At 45.1% G+C, this 25,790-nt stretch overlaps 1 protein-coding gene across 6 annotated transcripts in view; it reads left to right on the top strand.

Annotated features, from left to right (window-relative positions):
• Nucleotides 1-25,790, top strand: part of bsna (bassoon presynaptic cytomatrix protein a) — a 57,853-nt gene that overhangs the window by 12,930 nt on the left and 19,133 nt on the right. For 4 of the 6 annotated variants that reach the window (XM_067412893.1, XM_067412889.1, XM_067412887.1 and 1 more), the window contains exons 2-5: nt 1,154-1,661; nt 12,602-13,870; nt 17,026-17,460; nt 19,056-25,733. In XM_067412893.1, the coding sequence (XP_067268994.1) occupies nt 1,154-1,661; nt 12,602-13,870; nt 17,026-17,460; nt 19,056-25,733 (8,890 nt within the window). The remainder of the gene's footprint in view (nt 1-1,153; nt 1,662-12,601; nt 13,871-17,025; nt 17,461-19,055; nt 25,734-25,790) is intronic. The other 2 variants (XM_067412891.1, XM_067412890.1) reach the window with 2 other exon arrangements.

Here is a 25,790-nt window from a genome sequence, read left to right as displayed (position 1 = left end):
CATGGCCCTCCCACACCAGAGTCTCCAGCCATCATGGCCCTACACACCAGAGTCTCCAGCCGTCATGGCCCTCCTCACCAGAGTCTCCAGCCGTCATGGCCCTCCACACCAGAGTCACCAGCCGTCATGGCCCTCCACACCAGAGTCTCCAGCCATCATGGCCCTCCACACCAGAGTCTCCAGCCGTCATGGCCCTCCTCACCAGAGTCTCCAGCCATCATGGCCCTCCACACCAGAGTCTCCAGCCGTCATGGCCCTCCACACCAGAGTCTCCAGCCGTCATGGCCCTCCACACCAGAGTCTCCAGCCATCATGGCCCTCCACACCAGAGTCTCCAGCCGTCATTGCCCTCCACACCAGAGTCTCCAGCCGTCATGGCCCTCCTCACCAGAGTCTCCAGCCGTTATGGCCCTCCACACCAGAGTCTCCAGCCGTCATGGCCCTCCACACCAGAGTCTCCAGCCATCATGGCCCTCCCACACCAGAGTCTCCAGCCATCATGGCCCTCCACACCAGAGTCTCCAGCCGTCATGGCCCTCCTCACCAGAGTCTCCAGCCGTTATGGCCCTCCACACCAGAGTCTCCAGCCGTCATGGCCCTCCACACCAGAGTCTCCAGCCATCATGGCCCTCCCACACCAGAGTCTCCAGCCATCATGGCCCTACACACCAGAGTCTCCAGCCGTCATGGCCCTCCACACCAGTCTCCAGCCATCATGGCCCTCCTCACCAGAGTCTCCAGCCATCATGGCCCTCCTCACCAGAGTCTCCAGCCATCATGGCCCTCCTCACCAGAGTCTCCAGCCGTCATGGCCCTCCACACCTGAAACATACACACCAGCTACACCAAAACCACACACAAAGACACTTTAGAAACAAACTATTTTACTTTTCTGCTTATCTTTACTATAAGTACCATAACCTTTGTTATTGTGGTACTGTGAATATTGTTGGTACCTGTATGATAAATTGCTTGTGGTGTCCACTATATATCTGTTAAATGATTCAATGTTAGTGTAATGTAAATTAATAACTGAGCTGAATTTTTTACTCAATGATATCAGGCTACTTAAATGGCTGAAATGTCAAGAGCAGGCTTGTTAAAAAGGTGCACAAGATTAATCAGATGTTCTCATTCTCTCCTTCTCATTTAGACTGGCCGGAGGGGGAGGCCCACCATCAAGCCCAAAACTGGGCTATGGAACTGCTGGCGATCGAGGTTCAGGCGGTGACTTTGGAATGCAAGCAAGTGTGAACCCATACAAAAAGGCAACCCATGATGGACCTAGACATCCCCAGACCACTTCACATCAGTCTCAAATTCAAGCTTCGTCAGGGGGCATGGGACCCAACCAAAGCCCTGGACAACACGCCTCCAGACGCAACCTTCAGGTGGACTTCAGCAGCAGCAGCAGCAGCAGCGGTGGTGGTGGCGGACGAACAGGCCGCTCACCGTCAGTGTCTCCTGATAGAGCTAGTGCGCCAACTTCACCATACTCCGTACCCCAGATAGCACCAATGCCTAGCAGTAAACTCTGTCCGGTCTGCAATACTACAGAGTTGACAAATGTTGGTGGGTCGCCAAATTTCAACAAATGTACACAGTGCCACACTACAGCGTGCAACCAGTGCGGCTTCAACCCCAACCCACACCTTATAGGGGTAAGACTTCTGAATAATTGGGATTCCTGCTACATAATGGTTTTATTCTTATTGATTATGCTTTAGATTATGATGATTATTTTCTAATAGTCTTAGTTATAGTAAAAGTCTTATAGTCTTTGCATGTTTTCTGTGACACCATACTTTATTCTGTTTTTCATTCAAATCATTGCTGGACTGGCCATATTTTAGTTTAGTTGGGTTAATTTTTGTTCAGTGATGCAGGTGAAACCAAATGTTGTTTTCTCAAGGTGTAATGGAAGAATACCCAGTCAGTAGTACTTTAAAGCATACGTTAACAAGCATGTAATTAGGGGCCAAGCACTGAAAGTGCGAAGGCATCTGTTATAATCGTTTGTCTTCTTCTTCTTCTTCTTCTTCTTCTTCTTCTTCTTCTTCTTCTTCTTCTTCTTCTTCTTCTTCTTCTTCTTCTTCTTCTTCCATCACTCTGGAAGTCTATGGCAGCCCATAGAGCCACTTGTGAAAAAGCCATTAGAAACAAAATATTTTTTCCTCAGAATCTTTTGCTCGAATCGATTGCAAACCTATGACATCATTTTCTGTCATGAAAATCTTTCCGCCATTTAGAATTTTCAGAAAAAAATACTTTTCAAGCTCTTCCAAAGTAAATTTTACGAAAATTTAACCAGATCATCTTCCGACCATGCCGAAGTAAATGTTGATTCATCAAACTGTTCTAGAATAACGCACAAAACAATTCAATAGAGCACGACAAAATGTGTGTGAGGCTATATCTCCGCAACACTTTAGTATATTTGGACCAATCTTATTAGGACAACCATGACCTGAGGCAACCTGCACAGTTGCAGTGCAGTGCCACCTAGTGGTCTGGAGGTAAAAAATATTTTTAAAATTGACATTTTTTTCTCATAACTTTTTAATGGTTTGAACAAAAGTCAAACCTGGTCTCTATAGATTCAGTGCAGCAAGTCGAACGATACTTAATCGGCCATTTAGGGCATTGGCCATTTACAAACGTATTGGCATATTGCTACGAAACTGTCACATGCCTGTCCTGTTTTGTGTGCACATGTGGGTTTTGTCATGTCTCCGGTCTACTGTCAACCCCGCCCTTCTTGTTATCTGATTATTGGTTAATTTGCCCCACCTGTTCCCTCTTGATTTCTTCCCCTTATAAGCTCCTTGTGTTTGTCAGTCTGTGTTGGATCCTTGTGTAATGTCTGCGTCTTCCGTCCTCCCCGTGATTCTGTTGGTTTGTTTAAGTTTGTATTTATATTATTCTATTATGTGTTTTTCCCCCTCGTGGGTTTTGTTTTGAGTTTATGTTTTGTTTTTGTAAATAAATCATCTTTTTTCTGCACTTGAGTCCTCGCACCCTTTTCCCTTGTCTGTGACGTGACAGAAGGATCCAACCATACTATGAGGACTCAGCAGAGAAGTTCTCCCTCGGTGCCAGTTCCGGGGGTCCCGAGTCCGGGAATCCCGAGTCCAGACATGGCCTGGAGGGCCGTAATGGGAGGGTTTGTGGTGGCAGTCCTGCATGCTTGGGAAAAGCACAGGGTGTCATCCACCACTCCGGTGGTCCCAGTTCCGGTGGATCGTGCGCCGGTGGTCCCTGTGCCGGTGGATCATGTTCCGGTGGTCCCTGTGCCGGTGGATCGTGCTCCGGTGGTCCCTGTGCCGGTGGATCGTGCTCCGGTGGTCCCTGTGCCGGTGGATCGTGCTCCGGTGGTCCCTGTGCCGGTGGATCGTGTTCCGGTGGTCCCTGTGCCGGTGGATCGTGTTCTGGTGGTCCCTGTGCCGGTGGATCGTGTTCCGGTGGTCCCTGTGCCGGTGGATCGTGTTCCGGTGGTCCCTGTGCCGGTGGATCGTGTTCCGGTGGTCCCTGTGCCGGTGGATCGTGTTCCGGTGGTCCCTGTGCCGGTGGACTCCGTTCCGGTGGTCCCGAGTCCGGAAACGGCCTGGAGGGCTGTGATGGGATGCTTTGTGGTGGCAGTCCTGCATGCGTGGAAGGAGCACAGGGCTTTATCCGAAGCCCCGGAGGCAGTTCCGGTGGTCCCAGTTCCGGTGGATCGTGTGCCGGTGGTCTCAGTTCCGGTGGATCGTGTTCCGGTGGTCCCTGTGCCGGTGGATCGTGTTCCGGTGGTCCCAGTTCCGGCAGATCATGTTCCGGTGGTCCCAATGCCAGCAGATCGTATTCCGGTGGTCCCAGTGCCGGTGGATACTGCTGGACTGGAGAAGTTTCCCCAACGCCCTGCCTGCGCCGCTGAGGCGCCCTGCTTTCCCTGCGCCCCTGAGGCGCCCTGCTCTCCCTGCGCCCCTGAGGCGCCCAGCTCTCCCTGCGCCCCTGAGCAGTCCTGCTCTCCGTGCGCCGCTGAGGCGTCCTGCTCTCCGTGCGCCGCTGAGGCGTCCTGCTCTCCGTGCGCCGCTGAGGCGTCCTGCTCTCCGTGCGCCGCTGAGGCGTCCTGCTCTCCGTGCGCCCCTGAGGCGTCCTGCTCTCCGTGCGCCGCTGAGGCGTCCTGCTCTCCGTTCGCCGCTGAGGCGTCCTGCTCTCCTTGCGCCCCTGAGGCGTCCTGCTCTCCGTGCGCCGCTGAGGCGTCCTGCTCTCCGTGCGCCGCTGAGGCGTCCTGCTCTCCGTGCGCCGCTGAGGCGTCCTGCTCTCCGTGCGCCGCTGAGGCGTCCTGCTCTCCGTGCGCCGCTGAGGCGTCCTGCTCTCCGTGCGCCGCTGAGGCGTCCAGCTCTCCGTGCGCCGCTGAGGCGTCCTGCTCTCCGTGCGCCGCTGAGGCGTCCTGCTCTCCGTGCGCCGCTGAGGCGTCCTGCTCTCCGTGCGCCGCTGAGGCGTCCTGCTCTCCGTGCGACTCTGAGGCGTCCTGCTCTCACCGCACCTCCCTGGCGCTCCCTGCACTGACCGCACCACCCAGGAGTCCTGCTCTCACCGCGCCTCCCTGGCGCCCTGCTCTACCCATGCCGCCCTGGCCGCCTGAACTCTGCGGGCCGCCCCGGCCACCTGAACTCGGTGGGCCTCCCGACTTCGGCGGGCCGCCCTGGTCATTCGAACTTTGTGTGCCACCATGGCCTCCTGAACTTTTTGTTTTCCTTGTCCCTCCCTTGTTTGCCCCTCCCTTGTCTGTTCCTTCCTTGTCTGTTTCCCCTGTCCCTCCCGTCCCACCCTGGTCTGTCCCTCCCGTCCCGCCCTGGTCTGTCCCTCCCGTGCCCCCCTGGTCAGTCCCTCCCGTCCCGCCCTGGTCAGTCCCTCCCGTCCCGCCCTGGTCAGTCCCTCCCGTCCCGCCCTGGTCAGTCCCTCCTGTCCCGCCCTGGTCAGCCCCTCCCGTCCCGCCCTGGTCTGTTTCTCCCATCCCTGTCCCTAGTGGAGCGTCTGGTAGCCGCTCCTTAAGGAGGGGGTAATGTCACATGCCTGTCCTGTTTTGTGTGCACATGTGGGTTTTGTCATGTCTCCGGTCTACTGTCAACCCCGCCCTTCTTGTTATCTGATTATTGGTTAATTTGCCCCACCTGTTCCCTCTTGATTTCTTCCCCTTATAAGCTCCTTGTGTTTGTCAGTCTGTGTTGGATCCTTGTGTAATGTCTGCGTCTTCTGTCCTCCCCGTGATTCTGTTGGTTTGTTTAAGTTTGTATTTATATTATTCTATTATGTGTTTTTCCCCCTCGTGGGTTTTGTTTTGAGTTTATGTTTTGTTTTTGTAAATAAATCATCTTTTTTCTGCACTTGAGTCCTCGCACCCTTTTCCCTTGTCTGTGACGTGACAGAAACTTAATGTGTCTTTGGAACCATGGCCTGAAGGTACTCAAAAAGTGTCGAGACCTTGCGGCAGAGTCTTGCACGGGTTCGGGTACCCGACGGATCTACCCGCAAATTTTGCTGAAACGGGTGAAAAACATCCAACTGTGTCGGATACAGGTGCGGGTCGGGTCGGACAAGGGGAAACACGGGTCTAACACAGGTTTAAAAACAGTCACGTGCAAACGTAAAAATATATGCATATTTTTAGGAACACATCTACAAAAGTATCAATGCAAAGGAATGCAGGAAGTGCTGCACAGGGTGTAAGATCTCGGTGCTCTTTGGTTGTGTAGGATAGTTAAGTTTAAATGCAAAAGTAGTCCAAGGCACTCGATGGGTATATTGAGAAAGTTAAAAAGCCTTTATTTTTTCATGGCTTAAACATTTAAAAATTGGTGACAGAGACACCTACGCGTTGCGGCTTTACATGCCTTCTTTGTGCTGGGCCCTTTAATGGCTGCTTGCAGCTATATTTTATATTTGTTGCTGTCTGTGTTATTGTGAGGGGAAGAACATCAGACGTAACAGCCTTGGGTTGAAATGTTTGAGAATAAGAAAAGATGATAAAAAGGCTAGAAGAAAATCTGATCCCAAGACCATCATTCATCCATCCATCCATCCATCCATCCATTCTCTCTGCAATGAAATAAGGATGGATTATCTTTTTTTCCACTAGATGTCTCTGCTACCAAATTAAACAATCTTCTGTCCCAATAGTTATTTAATAAATACACTGGTTCATGCACCTGTTAAAACTCACCCAATCCTCTCAAAAGATTAATGCTTACAGAGTTTTGGAGCTGTTCTACAGAGATGCATAGAAAAACAAAAAGACATTGACTACAACATAATAGGTTATACAAATTTTGTTGGTTCTCTCTTATTTTTGCATGTGTTCATAATTTATTTGTATGCCTGGACAAATATTCTAAACTCAGCCTTTATTTATAAAGCACTTTCTAAACCAAAAGAATGGAAAAAAGTGTTGTACATTAATGGCATAAAATTATTACAAACATAATGACAATAAATTACAACAACAATCACATCACCCATCATATAGCAAATCACTCACATGATTGTTGATAACAGTTCTGTAAAGTCCTCAATAAAGGCTGGAGAGTATTTCGGAGGGCTGTAATTAATGATAAGCAGGATGCGTGGAGCACCTTTTAACACAATACCCAGATATTCGAGAGACAAATAGTCACCAAATGATTCTTGCTTCTTTAAAAAGCAAGACATCTTTAAAAAGAGCAGCAACTTAGGAGGGGCTGTTTCACTGAGGACTGTTGCACTACAGTTTTCTTCTAGCCACGTTTCATTTAGAAGCAACAAATCTGTTGCTCTGGTGTTATCGGAAGCTGAAATATGTTATCCTGGCTTCGCTGTCCATTTTTCAGAAAGTCATCTTTGGGTGCTGAATCTTGGAGCAGTTCTGATCCGTCACAGTCTGTCTGTGGTGAGCTCTGTGGGCAGGGCTCAGCTGGGAGTGTGTCCGTGAGCAATGGTTGTTGTGGCTGCATGTTGTTATCATTGTCCTTGTGGGGTGTGTCAATTGCATGTCCATTCAGGAGCTTAAATGAAGTCCTGTGGTCGTCCATACTCTGTACAGGTGTGTGTGTGCCATCCAGCTTGAGTGGGTTGAAACACATAGCTGAAGGATGATGAAGGGAAAAATAAATATTGTCCTATAGCACTCTTGTACCAAGTTTGTTTGGGTGGAGGCCATTTGATGTAAACAGTTGTCTCTGAATCCAGAAGAGATTAAAGTTGTCGATTAATTAACTCCGTTCATGTTAAAGGTTTTTTGCAGCCATGCCCAAGCAACCGTAAGAACCTATTTGTTCCTCTTACTGGCAGTGGTCCACTGATGAATGGCTGAACTTTCAGTTTTCTAAGCGTTTAAAAAAGTTAATTGAAATCCGTCTTATTGAATTCTGACTGCTCTCTCTGAATATCGTTCTTCCCTACATGAATGATAAGTCAATTTGCAGTCTTATGTTTTATCAGGATGTTCTGAATTTCCCTGTTTACATCAGAAATGGTTGCTTGTGGAAGGCAGCATGTAGTTGTATCTCTGCTGCGAATGTTTCTGACTGTGGAGTCACCCACTATCAGAGTCCTGGGTTTGGCTGCGCTCTGAGCTGAGTGTCGTTGTCTGCTCAACCTTGAGCGCCTGTTAGCATTAGTGTTAGCTGTGGGCTGATTTAATCTGTGTTCAATCACATTCATCACTTTCAGGGATTTCTTACCCACATTCATTAATACTTCAAATCTGTTTTCGAGATGTATAGATGGTGGTAGGAAACCGGTGTTTGCAATCCTTGTGTCTGGGGTAGAGCATGCTACTGCAGCAATATATAAAGCTTGTGACAATCTGACTTCTCGAGTGCCTTTGGGTCTTGCTCCCTGTTTATACCATCGATTAATGTGTTGATCAGTTACTTATTTCTCTACCAGTTGAGTAGCACTAAATTTATGGGACTCACTGGCTGTGTGCAGAGGGCGTTCATGATAAAGCTCTGCTGTGTGATTTGTCCGGTTTGGTGGTTCTGCAAATAACTTTGTTTCAAGAACTACAATCCGGTGTAAAAGTCTGTGGCAGATTGTGCAGCAAGAAGACTCTTGAACTAAAAGAGGCATTTTCTTATCCTTTTGAAAGTAGGCAGCTGTGTTTTCCCTTCCGGAATGTAAGCTGACGGCAGTGGGAGGCTGGTCGATTAAATATTCCGTTTTTTGTAGTAATCCAGTCACCAGAGTTTCTAGTTTCTTGTTTTATCATTAAAGCCAAGCTTTGTTGTTTGAGCACTGTGTTGATTTGCTGAAGTTTAAATTATGCTTAATAATATTAATAATATTACATATTAATCCGGATGTTGACAGCTAGCAGTCCAGCAGAAGAGGCAATGAAGATGGGGGCGTTCCAGTCAGCGAAAACGGTAACCCCACCAGCACAATAACGCCTATTTGTGGCCGCAGTTGGATTATATTGGTTACATCTGTCTTTACATTTACATTTAGATTTAATCATTTAGCAGACGCTTTTATCCAAAGTGACTTACAAAAAAGGGGAGAGCAATAGAAGCAATGAAACAAAGAAGGCCAACAACTTGTAAGAGCTGTAATAAGCCTCAATTAATTAGCACAGTACACAGTTTTTTTTTTTTTGGACAAACAAACAAAAATTAATGGATAGTTAAGTGCTATTCTGTATTAGTCAGGTGCAATTGGAAAAGATATGTCTTAAGATGTTTTTTAAAAATGGCTACAGACTCGGCAGCACGAATTGAGATCGGCAGGTCATTCCACCAGGTGATTTCATGCCTCTTTGGGATGGAACCACGAGGCGTTGCTCACTCGCAGAACGCAATTTTCTGGAGGGTGTGTAAGTCTGAACAAGCGAGTTTAGGTATATTGGTGCAGAGCCAGTGGTTGTTTTGTAGGCGAGAACTAGTGCCTTGAATTTGATGCGAGCAGCCATTGGCAACCAGTGCAGTCTGATGAAGAGAGGCGCTCTCTTCAGCTCGTTAAAGACCACTCTCGCCGCTGCATTCTGGATCAGCTGCAAGGGTTTGATAGTGCATGCTAGAAGCCCAGGCAGAAGAGCATTACAATAGTCCAGTCTGGAGAGAACAAGAGCTTGATCCAGGAGTTGTGCAGCCTGTTCTGATAGGAAGGGTCTAATCTTTCTAACGTTGTATAAGGCAAATCTGAAGGACCGGACTGTTGCAGTAATGTGGTCAGTGAAGTTTAACTGGACATCAATCACATCTCCAAGGTTCCTGGATGTCCTGGATGGAGTTATGGTTGATGAACCAAGCTGAATGGAGAAATTTTGATGAAGTGCTGGGTTGGTTGAGAAAAAAAGTAATTCTGTCTTTGCAAGATTGAGTTGAAGGTGATGCTCTTTCATCCAGTCAGAAATGTCTGTCAGACAGACAGCGATACAAACACTGACTGTAGGATCATCTGGTTGAAATGAGAAGTAGAGTTGAGTGTCATCAGCATAGCAGTGATAGGAGAAGCCGTGTTTCTGAATGACAGAGCCTAATGATGACATGTAGATGGAGAAGAGAAGTGGTCCAAGGACTGAGCCCTGGGGAACCCCAGTAGCTAGATGATGTGACTTAGACACTACACCTCTCCATGACACCCTGTAGGACCTACCAGAGAGATAAGACCTGAACCACTGGAGAGCAGTTCCTGAGATCCCCGTCTTCTTAAGTGTTGACAGGAGGATCTGATGGTTAACCGTGACAAAAGCAGCAGACAGATCCAGCAGAATGAGCACTGAGGATTTGGAAGCTGCTTTTGCCAGTCTCAGTGCCTCAGTTACAGAGAGCAAGGCAGTCTCAGTCGAATGGCCGCTTTTGAAGCCGGATTGGTTGTTGTCCAGGAGGTTGTCCTGTTCAAGAAACACAGAGAGTTGATTGAACACAACTCGCTTTAGTGTCTTTGCAATGAAAGGCAGAAGGGATACCGGTCTGTAGTTTTCTAAAAGTGCTGGATTCAGAGAGGGTTTCTTAAGCGGTGGGGTTACCCGAGCCTGCTTAAATGCTGTGGGAAAGGTTCCCGTGTGAAGAGAAGTGTTGACAATGTGAGTGAGTGCAGGAGAGATTGAAGAAGAAATGGTCTGAAGGAGGTGAGTGGGTATAGGATCAAGTGGACAGGTAGTAGGGTGATTGGAAAGGATGAGTTTAGAAATATCTGCCTCGGAGAGTGGAGAGAAGGATGGAAGCGTGTTCGTGTTAGTTGTTGAGATGTGCGTGTCAGTTTGTGGTGAGGAGAACTGGTTGCTGATGAGAGATGTTTTGTTTGTGAAAAATGATGCAAAGTCATCAGCTGTAAGAGTTGATGAAGGAGGGGGAGGAGGAGGACAAAGGAGAGAGGAGAATGTTTTAAAGAGTGTGCGAGAGTCAGAGCAATTGTTGATTTTGTTGTGGTAGTATGTTGTTTTAGCAGTGGAGACATTTGTAGAGAAAGAAGAGAGAAGAGACTGATACAAGGTATGGTCAGTATAGTTTTTAAATTTCCACCATTTCCTCTCTGCCGCCCTGAGTCCAGAGCGATGTTCACGGAGAACGTCTGTGGCTAGGTGTTTATCAAGATGGATGTTGAAGTCACCAAGCAGAATCAGAGGAGTGCCATCTTCAGGGAAGCTAGAAAGTAACACATCCAACTCCTCCACAAAGTTACCGAGGTGACCTGGAGGACGATAGACCACTACCACATGGATTTTAACAGTGTGAGCAACAGTGATTGAGTGTGATTCAAATGAACTGGCCGATAGAGATGGAAATGGATCAAATTTCCCCCACCCCTCCCAATAGGCTGAGGGGTGTGTGAAAAAGTTAAATTGGTTGAGAGTGCTGCAGGAGTGGCAGTGTCCTCTGGTTTGATCCAGGTCTCAGTTAGGGCCATAAGGCTGAGCTGAGAATGAGTCCCAATTGATGAAATAAAGTCTGCTTTGTTTACAGCAGACTGGCAATTCCAGAGACCAATTGGAATAGAGAGTAAAGTAGCAGAGGATTTCTGTAGACTGCGCAAATTATTAGGATTGCGGCGTCTCGTGCGTACAGAGCGTGTCTTCCCCCTCCACCTTCATCCTCAGTCTAACCAGTTTTGCCTCAGTCTTCAAGTTCCTGTGTGCCACCCCGGATGCTCCACCTCGCTCTCCAGTACCAGCAATGTCGAAAAGCCCACACGACATGTCAGCTCCATGACTCTCCATCTCCAGTGGCATCTCCATCGGCAGTCCCTTGGGTGGTGCCAGTCAAGTCTCCACCAAATCCCCTTCTGCCTTCGATTCCACCTTGGGACCTCTTCATGGCTAGTTTCTGGACCAACATCTGGCTCATCCTGCTCCCTTGGGTCCTCCCATCCTCCACTCCCCCTTGATCTTTGTGTTGGACTTTGTTTTGTTATGCCACTCTCCAACTTCTCGTTCTCCTCTAAAGCCCCCTTCCTCCTCTGATGTACTCTTTACAGTGAGAAGTTGCACCTTCCGACATGAGGAGCTTATGTTAGAGTTTCAGATTTCACTTTATTTTGAGAGTCCTTTTAACACATTTTATTGGCTTTAAGTAACGTTGCACCCACATGTCTACTAACTCTCTGTAGAGAGTTATCTATATGATTGAGGTGTTTAGCTGTATGATCACAAAGTCAGTGAGAAGTGCCCTGCAAGTCAATCCCACCTATAGAAAGTGCAACAGAAATTGTATGGAACCTCATGAGATGAAACGAAACCTGAATATCCATGAAATAATGCAAAAGGTCTGCACAGTGAGGTTTTGAAGAATTCTGAATTTATTCTAAATATAAAAAAACATTTGAAACATTTCTTCTTAGGCATTTAAAATCAGCATGAAAATTGAAGTTGTGCTAGTCTTTTCTTCCCTATTGGGATTACGAGACGCATGAATTTAAAACAATGTCTAAAGTGGATGTGGTGTGGTCAGAGCGCGGTGACAATGACAGATCTTTGCAACTTTTACATTGGTATCAATATATCAAAGCACTGCAGAGATACAGCCTCAGAGTAATTTTGGCATCATGTCATAAAATTTGTCAATGCGGTATATAAAAGTGGTTTTGTCTATCAACACAAAATCCATAGCTTTTTGCCGGCATGGTCTGAAGATTATGGGACTCAAATTTGGTGAAAAATGGACAAATGGTCTAGAAGGGGTTCGAACAGGAGGGTTGGCCGACTATGGCAGAATGGTTTCTAGCCTTTACGGTTGAAAAGATATTAGCAGAAACGTAAGGTCAAATTTGGACAGCATGTGGCACTAGAGAGATTGAATTAAAGACTCCAAATTCACTGTGGTTAATGTTCAGAGTGCCCTCTATCTGTGTGCCAAATTTAATACATTTCCAGCAAGCAATTTTATGGGCTGTCATAGACTTTCAGAGTGAAAGAAGAATAAGAACACTATTGATTACAATAGGAGAATATGAACCTTCAGTGCCTGACCCCTAATAAACACTGTAATGTTTTATAAAACAAGAATTGTCCATGTTAATTTCATTGTGACTTTAATGTGTCCTTGGTCAATTAAAGTAATGTGGAACATAAAGTGATTCCATAGGTTTGAATGGAGTGTATATCTTTCTCTGAGTAATGCACTAATATGTGTGTCTTCAACAGATCAAGGAGTGGCTCTGTTTAAACTGCCAGATGCAGCGGGCTTTGGGAATAAACATGACCACACCACGGTCCAAGAGTCAGCAGCAGATACATTCGCCCTCTCATCAACCGAAGGCTGACCCCATACCCAAGATCCAACCTTCAGCTCAGCCCACTCCGCAGCTACAATCCCAAACGCAGGCACAGACGAAAATCCAACCTCAGACTCAAGCTTTCTCTGGGATCCAGAGACAAATTGGTCCTACTGGACCTAACCAGACTGGACTTCAGAGTGGGCCACAAACTGGTCTTCAGACACAAAAAGAGCAACCACATTCAGGTCCCCAATCAGGGTCCAAGGATACCCAAAGGCAGCGAGGGGAAGTATTCGGACCAAAAAGTCCAGAAAAAGTGGCCCAAATAGGACGGATTCCTCATCCAGGTGCAGTGCCTTTACCTGGCTTAGCAAAGGCACAATCGCAGTCCGATCTGGGGCGTGGCTCTCCAGTGCGGCTTGGAGGTCAATTCGATAAGACCAGAAGTGCCGGGAGCTCCCCAGCCCATCACCCACCCTCCCACGAGGCACCTCAAGATGGTCTTACTAAGCTGTTTGGTTTTGGGGCATCTCTCCTAAACCAGGCAAGCACCCTTATTTCTGTTGATCCTCTTCCTGGATCCTCACAGCATCCGTCACCCGCCCGTAACCAGAGTGCCCAGGGGACAAGGGTTATCTTTAGTGATGCTACTGTTGGAGCTAGTGCTAAAACTGCAGCTGGGCCATCTGGCTCTGGCCCAGGAGGAGTCATGCTCCCTAAAGGTCCTGGAGCCCCTTCGCAGAAACAGCCTTTGCAGCAGCAGTCACCAGTGCACCATCAAAAAGGGCCGAAACAACAGCAGTCGCTGGCACACCATCAAACAATACCACAGCAGTCGCCATTAAAGCAGCTGCCAACTCAACCAGTTATCCAACAGCAGTCACCACTAAAGCAACCTCTAACTCAACCAGTTATCCAACAGCAGTCACCACTAAAACAGCCGCCAACTCAATCATTTATCCAACAGCAGTCCCCACTAAAACAGCCACCAACTCAACCATTTATCCAACAGCAGTCCCCACTAAAGCAACCTCCAACTCAACCAGTTATCCAGAAGCCAGACGTCACCTGCCCACTATGCAAGACTGCGTTCAATGTCGGAACAACAGAACCCCCGAACTACAGGTCGTGCACCCAGTGCCATACAGAGGTGTGCAATCTTTGTGGTTTCAATCCCACACCACATCTGGTGGAGGTAAGGAGCTACACACATCTTGTAATGTAATGGGCTGAAACCATGCCTCCTTTTTCTTTCTTCTCTCTCATTAGTTCTTATTTCACTCTCCCTCGTCTTAAAGGGTTAGTTCACCCAAAAATGAAAATGCTGTCAGAAATTCCTCTCCCTCATGTCGTTTGACAGCCGTCAGACCTCCGCTCATCTTCACACACAGATGAAGATATTAGTGTTGAAATCCGATGGCTCAGAAAGGCCTTCATTGACACCAATGTCATTTCCTCTCTCAAGACCCATAAAGGCACTAAAGACGTCGTTACAAAGCCCATCTCACTACAGCGGCTCTACAATCATTTATGAGGAGATGAGAATAGTTTTTGTACGCAAAAAAAAACTAAATAACGACATGTATAGTGATGGGCCGATTTCAAAACAAAGCTTCGAACCGTTATGAATCAGTGAATCGATTCACTGATTACTGACGGTTGAAGCTTTGTTCTGAAATCAGCCCATCACTATACATGTCGTTATTTAGTTAAAAGACCTCGGTCTGACGGGTATCGAAGGACATGAGGGAGAGGAATTAATGAAAGCATTTGCATTTTTGGGTTAACTAACCCGTTAAATCCTTTTTTTCACATTGAGTGCCAATAGAATCAATTTCCGATCATTAAAATCATCATACATACCATTACATTTTATTCCACCTAATTTATTCAATATAAAATGAAAGAAAGAAGTTAGAATTTTTCTACAAATTGTGTGTGATATGTGTAGAGTAACTGTGTTCACCCCAGACATCTGTGTTGTATCTTCTGTATTGTACTTTCCAAAGTGCTGCAGGTTTATAAGCTGTAGTACCGGATTTAGGCATTTAGGCGACATGGTTTTCGATCACTCTCTACACATCAATAGCTATATTGGAAACGCAAAGATCTGCATAATTTTAAAAATGTGCGTAAAAAACGTATACAATTTTTTTTTTATCCGATCAGAAGACATGTACAACTAACAAATGTTTGAACACTAGCCTTCTACAAATGAAGCATACACCGGATATACACTCAGAGCGAACGCTGCGCCACCATAAGGATGTTTAACCTCCGCCAAACCAATGGCGTGACCAGGGCTGAGACACAACGTAACTTTGCTGCCATAACCTCTAACAAAGTTGCCATGCACTCCACTAACTGCAATAGTAGTGCTACTCATCAAGCGTTGTGGCTGTGGTCACACTGTTCATTTGGCGGGTTGAAATGTAAATGTCTGACAGACGAGCTGGCACAAGTTATACTTGTTTTTAATGTAACTTAGCAAACAAAATAATAGTAAAAGACTGCCATTGAATGAACTGGAACAGTTTTTTTTCTCACAGACACTTCCTAAAATGTTTACTAAATGTTTTTATGATTGTAAAAGACTGACTTGTCATTGAATAAAAAAATATATTTTATATACAGAGTTTAAGATATTTGTTTAAAATGAAAAACCTTCAATATCAGGTTGATTGACCCAGCACTATGCTGCAAATAACCCAGGGTAAATGTATACAACCCAATAAGCTGGGTTGTTTCACCAATGGTTGTCTTTAACCCTCTGGGGTCTCGAAGTGTTTTTGACATGCTGTGATGTTTGTGCTTCTTTCTGTTACTTATTTACCCTGTATTCAGCACAAACTCTGCTACAGTAATATGTGAGCAGCATAGATTTAAAAGTTTGTAGTTTTGAGAAATGTTTAAGTTTCTGAAATAAGTCCATAAAACGAAGGTGGACTTATTGGTGGAAATACTGAATATTTTGTCACAAGACTTTTGAAAACTGGATCATGTAGGCTAGAATTTTTGCTTCAAAAAAAACAAAACAATTACTTTTCCCACTCATTAACATAAAACAATATATTGGTTTAAAATTTGTAGGATGTTTTGTGTCAGAAAGGCTTATGCAGGCAGGGCGTGGATCATCATGAATATTGATGTATTTCACACCTGGGAAGACAAAGACCCTCCCCTAATGGCCCTATAGCAGATAAATGGGACTGTGAGGGAGGTTTGTTCATTTTCAACCCAACTTGGGTTGTTTTTAACCCAGCATTTTTAGTGAATGAGCCTGTTACCAGGAGCGATTGTGTGTCATGACTAATTTGTAAAAGTAAAGATCATTGGAATTGGAAAGTCTGATCAAAGAAATGAGGGATTAAAACAGTGTGAATAGAAAGGCATCAGTAAATATAATAAAGACACAAGAATAATAATTAGGGTGTGAATGTTTGCTGGGGAAACTTGAACTGAATGGGCCATTTGCACCACAAAACAATAGGCCAGGTCAAACTCGGTTCTTCAGTTCCCTGCAGTTTAGTTTCACCCCTGATTAATCGATTATCCAGCTCATCCTTCAGGATTATTTGAAAACTACAGGTATGTGTTGGAGCAGGGCTGGGCCTCCAGGAACTGAGTTTGACACCTCTGTAATAGAGTGAATGGATGGATGCTTAGAACGTGATTTAGCATTTTACAGTCTTTAAATACAATCAGGACATGGCCTTAAAAAACATTTAATAAAAGTTATCATCTTCACATTTGAAATTAAACATGATAAGCCGGTGGCTTTAGCTGCAATGCATTTCTAGATTGCAATAAGGGCGATTTCATATTTTATTCCTTATCATATTTCTAATAACTTCCCAATACATTTACGTCCTTTATACGTTTGTCTGCTTTCAAATGAGACCACTTCATGGTTACACACGACCTCATAAGGTGTAATGAAGTCCTTCTGTGAAAATTGCTCTTCTCGATAATTTTTAGTTCACCCTGCACTTTCTCAATTGACTGCAAGCTTGCATTTATTTTTAAGTGTATTCATCTCAAAATCTAACCAACAGCCGATAGATTCAACCAAGTCCTATTCTACATGTTTTTCTTTTTTGATAATCCCTTACACTTGGATGTATGTCAATATGTATTGCTACCTATGTTTTATCATGACATTAATGCAATTAAAAAAGCATTGCTCACAATCATTTACTCACTAAGTATCTTGTTAGCAACATTGTCCTTTGTGTTTTATTACTTTTTTAATATATTTGTTACGTTGTGTACCTTTTTCAAAGAAAAGTACACTCTAAGATAATTTTGCGATTCTAAGTATTGAACTTAAACTTCCCTGTTGTTTTGCAGAAGAAAGAATGGCTCTGTCTGAACTGTCAGACTCAGAGGCTGATGTCTGGTGGACTTGACCCTGTGCCAGTTCTACCTACATCTCCCAGCCGTCAGCCGGCAGGTTCACCTCGGCATCAGCCAGGGCTTCAGGCAATGTCACCAAAGCAGAAACCTTCAGTTTCTCAACAGAGTGCTTTCTCTTCCCCCTTAGCTAGACCAGCAAGTGATATAAAGACATCTATACCGCCTACTACAGCTATAAAACCTCCTCTGTCTACCACTGCTGCATTTACTTGTGAAGAAGTAAGGAAGGAAACTGCACCCAAACTAGATAAATTTGACCTTGACAATAGGGACAATAAACCAACTCAGAAGAGAGGAACAACAGAGTCAATTCAGACACCTACTAAAGATGAAAAGAAAGAATTACAGAGCACTACCAAGTACTATGAGGTAAGGTCATAGTAATGTAAACATTATGTAAAAATAATTATTGTTAAATCATTAATCGTAAGTATTTTTAATCTTAAAATTACTTTAAAAAAAAAGGCCAAAGTGAAGTTGCATATCTTTGCATTGCTTGTTGCTGTCACGTTTGGTTTTGGGATTTGGTTCATATTTTGTTTTCATGTCTTGCCTCAGTCATGTTTCCTGGTTCTAGTCAAGTGACCTCCTTGCCCTTATCATGTGGTGGAGTTCTGGTTCTTCATCGGTTATCATAGTCACGTGTTCCCCTAGTCTATGTATATATAGTCCTCAAGTTTACCTTGTCAATCTGTCAAGTATTATCCCCTGTACCATTGTTGGTGAGTTCATGTTTCTTGTCAATTCTAAGCTAATCTCTGCCAAGCCAAGCCAAGCCAAGCCAAGCCAAGCCAAGCCAAGCCTTTGTTCATCTATTCCTGTTCACGAAGGAGCAGTTGCCTTCCTTCACCTTCGCCATGGCAAACGTCGCATTGAGGATTATGCCAAAGACTTTTGTGAACTCTGTCACCAGGTAGATTTCAACGATGTTGCCCTCAAGGGCATTTTTCGCAATGGACTTGATGATCACTGGAAATACGTAATACCTGAAAGGGACATTCCTGGAACCATTGCAGAGTATATTAACTTTGCTTTATCAATGAACAACCAGAACTCAACCATATGACAATGAACCAATGAGACTATGGACAAATGACTAGACCAGCCAATGAGAACACGACACATAGACAAGGGAACCAATCAGAACAAGAAACTAAGAACATGACATCGGCTGCGCCCGAAAACCTAGGCTGCTGACTCGTTGCCTCGCTGCCTCATCAGACAATGGCTTGTAAGGCAGCGTTTTGTGCATGAAGGCACCTCATGAAACTAATTTCGGACAGACTTCTAAGGCAGTGTAACACTTTATTTAAACACATATTTAATTACTACAGTAGTGATTTCTCGCTAGAAATGACATCAGAAGTGTAATATGTTGGTAAAAATCGTACATTTACACACAAACTGACCCGCGAATGCAACTTCTGGACGGCATCTTTTTTCCCCAGCTAAACTGTCACTGAATGGAAAGCACAGGATTGTGAGATATCAAAGGCAGCGAAGGACACATGTACACTGCCTTCAAAAATCAATCAGATGAAGGTCTCTCAGGAGGCAGGAAGTGAAGCAAACATTAGATTCGGACACAGCTTGATGCCTTCCTGCCTTCAAATGTGTCCTCCGAAGGCAGCATTTTCCAGGTTTCGGACGCAGCCATAATCACATAAGGGAAAGGAGGTTACATGACAAGAACTAGTAAACATGCCTGAGGCAAAGTTACAGGAAAAATTTGAACCAAAATGTGAATGTGAACATAAATGTGAACCAAATCCCAAAACCAAATGTGACAGTTGCATAGTATTGTCAGATATTTTACAACCATGCTTTTAACAGAAGGTTTTTGATCAATAATGAGAGGGCTCAGTGTACTGATTAATAGAGTATCACTCTATAGACTGAATTTATGGTGTGCACTGGCATTCGTTTGTCTAAGTGTTTTGTATTTATGTGTTTTGCTCTCCCAGGAAACCAGCAAGACAAACAGCAATCATGATTTATCACGGAGCCCACAGAGTTTGAGTGATACTGGCTATTCCTCAGATGGCATCTCCAGTTCACATAGTGAAATTATTGGTCTTATCCAGGAGGAAGAGCTGAAGATGAGTGAGAGAGGTCTGACTGGGCACCATACACCTCCAAGTCCGTCTGAGCTGATTAAGTTGGAGAGCTCCATGCGACCCCTCCTAGAGTCAAAATTTTCATCTGAAGGGGAAAGAGCACAAGACAAAAAGCGAGGAAAACAGCAACACGGTGACTTAAGGAAGCATCAATCTCGCTCAATATCAATCAGTCCAGAGGAATATGACTCAGATGAGGACCTTGAAGGCATTATGGAAGAGGAGGAAGATCCAACTGAGGGAGAGTTTAGAGCAATTACTGCTGTAGCAGAGAAGAGTAGCCATAAAAAAAGAAATGTCGAGCACGAAGAGATTACGGATGAGGAGTTTATGAGGAGGCAAATTATGGAGATGAGTGCAGATGAGGAGGTTGAGGATGAGGACGAAGAAGAGGAAATGGAAGAAGAGGATGATGATGAGGATGAAGGCTATGGCTACAAAAAGCTAAAAAAGGCACAAAAGCACATCAGTGACTCAGGAAAAGAAAAGCGCCGTCTCACTTATCACTCTAGTAGCTTTGAGGAAGAGAGTAAAACAGCGAGTGATGTATACAAAGGATCAGCTGAAGAGGACCTCATGGCCTCACAAGGAGGGTTACGCAGATTCAAGACCATAGAATTGAACAACACCAGCAGTTATAGTCGAGACATGGAATTAAACAATGACAATGACCTGAGTCTCGACAGAGAGCCTGAGCTGGAGATGGAAAGCCTCACTGGTTCTCCAGAAGAAAGGTCGAGAGGGGAATATTCCTCCACCCTCCCACCAACCACTTCTAGCTACACGTCGGGGATATCCCCTACTTCCATATCCTCTATGGAAGAGGACAGTGACAGTAGTCCTAGTCGCAGGCAGCGTCTGGAGGAGGCGAAGCAGCAGAGGAAGGCCAGGCATCGCTCCCATGGCCCTCTCCTACCCACCATTGAGGATTCTTCAGAAGAAGATGAATTGAGGGAAGAAGAAGAACTCCTAAGGGAGCAGGAAAAGATGAGAGAAGTGGAGCAACAGAGAATACGAAGCACTGTCCGGAAAACAAAACGTGACAAAGAAGAGCTAAGGGCACAAAGACGCAGAGAACGATCGAAGACTCCCCCAAGCAATCTATCCCCAATTGAGGATGCTTCTCCAACAGAGGAACTAAGACAGGCAGCCGAGATGGAGGAACTCCACCGGTCCTCCTGCTCAGAATACTCTCCTTCGGCAGACTCAGATGGCGAGGGCTATGAAATGTCATCAAAGCTGTACAAATCTGGTAGTGAGTACAACCTACCAACCTTCATGTCACTTTATTCTCCTACTGAAAAACCACAAACTACATCATCTACAGCTGCTACAACTACTTCCTCGAGTGGAAAGAAATTAAAAAGTGCAGAAGAAGTATATGAAGAAATGATGAGGAAAGCAGAGATGTTGCAGAAACAGCAAAAGCAGCAGACACCGCCGCAATCTTCACAACAGTACAGCACAAACACCTATCAAGAATCAGATATTAGAAACAGACAAGATATTGAGGATGAATATGATTATACGGATCAAGATAATATTCATTATGAGAATGAGGACACAGTTGACATCTATGAAGAGATCCGCCAGACCTCACAAAACATTTCAAAGCAGCTTGATGACCAAATGGAGATGGATGTGTCCTACTCAGAAAAGCAGTTACTAGATACAAGCTCAGCCTTTGCTAAGTTGCTGGAACAAAGCAATGCTTTACTGACTCCTGGCACAAGCCCTACCCAGATCTCAGCACCAATATCATTTTCTGAAGCTGGGACAGGAGGGCGGATACCTGATGTTAAAGTAACTCAGCATTTCTCAAAAGATGGGCCTAAAGAAAGACTTAGAAATCAAACTGGTAAAAATGGTATTACACCACCAGTTGCTGCCACAACTATTGCTGCTTATGGAGTGTATGCCAGGGATGCTGTCACTGTCTCTCAAACTAGTGCCAGTCAAACAATGTCCACCACACAACCCAATATATATGGTCGGCAGACCACAACAACCACTGCTAGTGTTTCAAATGTGTCTCACAAAATAGCCGCAATCACTCAGGCTTGCAACCAAAGAGAAAGCGCTGCAAGGAAAATGGCAATCAGCAAAGGAGTCCAAATGAGGGATAATTCAACATCCTCAGAAGCTATAAGTGAATCTGGCCAGAGATCAATTAGGTGTTATACTTACCATGAAAGGAGTCCACCTGTTTCTCCCACTTCATCTCCTCTTCATAGTCCTACACAATCTCTTGCTAGGAGAACAGCTGAGCTTTCAACTCAGACAGTTATCCCTTCAATATTAGCTTCATCTGGGAATGCTTCTCACACCTCTCCAGTTATGGCACAGGGCACTCAGACTTCACATGGGGTTGTTTCACCATGCCTTTTTAGACAGCAGTCCTCTCAAGATACCCATTTTATGGTTAGAACAGAAGAGTTTGAGCCCACTAGCCCACCAAAGCCAGTCACAGTTAACACAGCTACATCTCCTTTGTCTTCACCAACAAGGTTTAGCCGCCAATCAACATTTGATTCCTACTCACCTCCTGTCAGCCCCCCTGATACTCCACCACATCAACTATCACAACAGCATCGATTCTACAAGAACTATAGAGCCGTTAGTGTTGGAACTAGCATGGTCACCACTGCTAGCATGTACACACGTGGATCAATGTCAATGGAAAACATTTCCCTTTGTCGAATTTCCACAGTTCCTGGTACTTCAAGAATTGAGCAAGGACAAAGGTTTCAGAGTGGAAGTGTAGTAGATCTACGAACTGGCATAAAGCCAACACCAATTATCATGACTGACCAAGGAATGGATTTGACTTCTTTAGCCACAGAATCTCGAAAATATTCTGGGTCTGTTGAAGGAAGCCCCATTCGTCAATCCACAACTATTCAGCCCTTAATAATGAACCTGAATACACAGGAGCAGATGCATGTCGTGACTCCAACAGCTACAACTATCAGTGTTACTGTAGCTGCATCTATGTTCATGTCCCAACCTAAGCACCCTGTGCTGTATTGTGATCCTTTTGAAAGCAGAGTTGATTTGGGCAAAGATATGGGAACAGTTGTTTGCCTGGCACCAAACAAGCCACCACCAATTGATCCATCTATACCAAAGATTGATGCAAAGCTGGAAGACCTGAGTATCCAGCAAGAGCAGTTACTTAAACAGCAGCAGAAGCTTCAACAGCAACAACAACTTCTTGAGCAGCAGCTTCAGCAACATCATCAGCTTCAACAACAACAAGCTGTCTCTTTTGCTAAGTTGAATTTATCTAGCCAACTACCTCTAATTAAAAAGGATGTGCTTGTCACTCAGACAAGCACTGCCACAGAGGTTAATGTCATCTCACCTGCAATGACATCTGAGGTTTATAGTGCTGGAGGTTCCCTTGATTTAAGGGGAAAGCAAGCAGAGGCAGGAATAATAAATCTAACAAATGTAAAGCCTCGTGTGATGATGGTCCAGATAGATGGCACTGCACAAGGAGCAGGAGCTACTATCACACAACTCATCAAATCAGAGGAAGGCCAGGATGCAATGAATTTAACTGGGCAAATAAAATCAGAAAATCAAGTGACATGCTGTGACATGGTTTATAATCTGCCCTTTGGTGGCAGCTGTGTGGGTGGTCCATTCTCCCAGAAACCAGTCACTGATGAGACTTCTAAGCTATCGTCAAGAGCACCTTCCACATTACCACAGCCCTATCAACAACTTGATTTACGGCAAGATGGACAGACATACCAAGATTACACAATTAAATCATACACGTTGCCCCTCCCTCGACGTCTTCAACCATCAATGTCGGAAACTAACCTTGCAGAGGCAGGGTTGTCATCATATCCAGCAAATCTTGATCCACATTTTCATGGTTCTGGAGAACTATTCACAGACACAGCAAAGGATGGCTATGATGGAGGGTACCTTGGAATGGGGCTTCAATATGGTTCCTACACAGATCTTCGTCAGGGTGATGTTGCAGATCTACCAATTAGAAGGTACAGCTCTTTGACCAATATCAGCTCAGATTATGGATATTTCTCAGGTGATTTTGCAGAGTCTAATCTTGCCCAATACAGTGCCACAACTGCCAGGGAGATAAGTCGCATGTGTGCAGCTCTTAACTCCATAGACAGATATAGTAGTAACCCTGACATATTCCAGCTGGGCACCGAAAGAAGCAGTGGTCCACCTAGTAGAATGAATCTGCAACAAAGTCCCAGATTTGGTTTCAAGTACAGCCCAGATGGAAAGCCTCTTTCCCATAGTCAAGCTCTTACTGATCTCATAAATGCAAGACAAGCCAGTCTTCGAGCTATGTATCCATCCGCTATTAGATCATCTGATGGCATGATCTATTCAACTATAAATACACCAATTGCATCCACAGTTCCAATTACAACCCAACCAGCTTCTGTGCTACATCCTTTATTAAGAGGGGTTTATAGACCTTATCCTTCACCAAATATGACACCAGTACCTCTGGCAAGCCTAACTAGATTGCCACTAGCTCCAAGAACTGGGCAGGCACATTTCCAATATCCTACGCCTAATCCTCTCCCTGTTACAACATCTACAAAATTACCTGAGTCTCCAGCTATCACCACAGTCCAAGATACTCCATTGTACCTTGGCAATTCTCCAGTAAGCTTAACAGTAGCTGGAACTGTTACACAACCAATTCATTTCTCTTCTGTACCGGCTGGATCTATCACATCAGCACCTATTTCAACACCAGTGGTTGTGGCAATGAGCCAACCCGAGATCCAGTTGCAACCAATGAATCTATCTCAGTCCCACCTTCAGGACAAGGCCACTGCCCAGCCGCCTCTTATACAACACCAACTACCACAATCTAAACCATCTGCGCAACCCTATCCTCCTGTGCAGGGTCATCCTATGGCTCCCAAAGCACAGCCACCCCCATCATCTCAAGGAGGGAGAACTACTGCTATCAGAAGTCTTGCTCAAACTCAAGAAAAAGAAACAGAGGAAAGACTGCATCAACAGCAGGAACAACTTTTGCAAATTGAGAGAGAAAGAGTGGAACTTGAAAAATTGCGACAGCTAAGACTTCAGGAAGAGCTTGAGCGGGAGCGTACAGAGTTGCAGAGGCATAGAGAAAAAGAGCAGATGCTAGTACAGCGAGAGATTCAGGAATTGCAGACTATAAAGCAACAAGTTTTGCAGCAGCAGCAAACTGAGAGAGAAAGCCAGTTGGTCCTGCAAAGAGAGCAACTAGCTCAACAAAAACAGCAGCTTGACCAGATACAATCTTTGCAACAACAGTTACAGCAACAGCTTGAGGAACAAAAGAGACAGAAGACTGCAACAGCTGTTGCTGCAGCCAGTTCAAATACCCAAATCATCAGTGATCATGCTGGCAGAATGGTTCAGCAACAGGAAATGGCCCCAGATATGTATAATGATGTTCAGGTTTTCTTAAGATCATTACCAAATTCTACATCAGAGATATGCTTGAGAAATAGTGAAGATCAGCCAGAAATCTGGTCCATGCGTAAACAAAGATCTATGCCTCGACTGCAAGATGGACATGACGGAGAACTGACAATGTTCCCCCAAAGGCGAGTAGACTGCAGTGTGCAAACAGATGATGAAGATGGAGAGGAGAGATATATGGTATCAAGAAGACGACGGACTAGGCGTAGTGTGGACTCCAGTGTTCAGACAGATGATGACGAAGACAAGGCAGAGTGGGAACAGCCAGTTAGACGTAGACGTTCCCGTTACACAAGACATTCTGCTGAATCTGGTGTAGACCACAAATCCGAAGCACCTCCATTTACCACTTCAACTACTAAGACAACATCCTCCAGCATTGCCATCCAGACCATTCGAGACTGTTCTTGCCAAACAGAAACTGAGCAGCTGGTTAGAGTATCCCCGAGCATACATGTCACCATCCCAGACCCCAACAAGGTTGAAATAGTCCACTATATTTCTGGTCCTGAGAGAACACAGAAGGGTCAAAGCTTAGCTTGCCAAACTGACCATGAGACTCAGTCTCAAAGCATAGTTATTCCACAGATAAGCATTGCTACCACTGTCAGCCCCACCAGTATCCAGTTGGTTGGTTCAGCTGATCCACTCTCCCCAGGTCAACAGAGTGCTGTGAAGTTTGGGAGGCGGAGGCCTGATCCTTTGGAGTTTGGTTACCAGCAGCATCACCTGCACAATGAGTCTCTGTCCAGCTTGATCCGGCAACAACCTAAATCTCCACAGGTGCTGTATTCCCCTGTTTCTCCTCTTTCTTCTCCACAACGCATCATAGAAACATCATTCTCTTCTAGTGAGAGGCTGAATAAAGCACATGTCACCCCGCAGCAGAAGTCCTGTATTGCTGAGCCATCACAGAGACATCAGGCCCTTCCCCGCCCAATGAAGAATATTCAGAGATCTATGTCAGACCCTAAGCCTCTCAGTCCCACTACAGATGAAAATACCAAGGCTAGGATTTCACTTTATCAACAGCAAGCCCTTCAGAGTCAGGTATGTGTAATTTATTATCTCTTTGGTTGTAAACTTGTACTTTGTATAAAGGACTAT

This window comes from Pseudorasbora parva, chromosome 13 (genome assembly GCF_024679245.1).
Source record: "Pseudorasbora parva isolate DD20220531a chromosome 13, ASM2467924v1, whole genome shotgun sequence".
Taxonomy (NCBI): Eukaryota; Metazoa; Chordata; class Actinopteri; order Cypriniformes; family Gobionidae; genus Pseudorasbora; species Pseudorasbora parva.
Note: the sequence above shows the minus strand (reverse complement) of the source record. Positions and strands in the feature narration are given on the sequence as shown.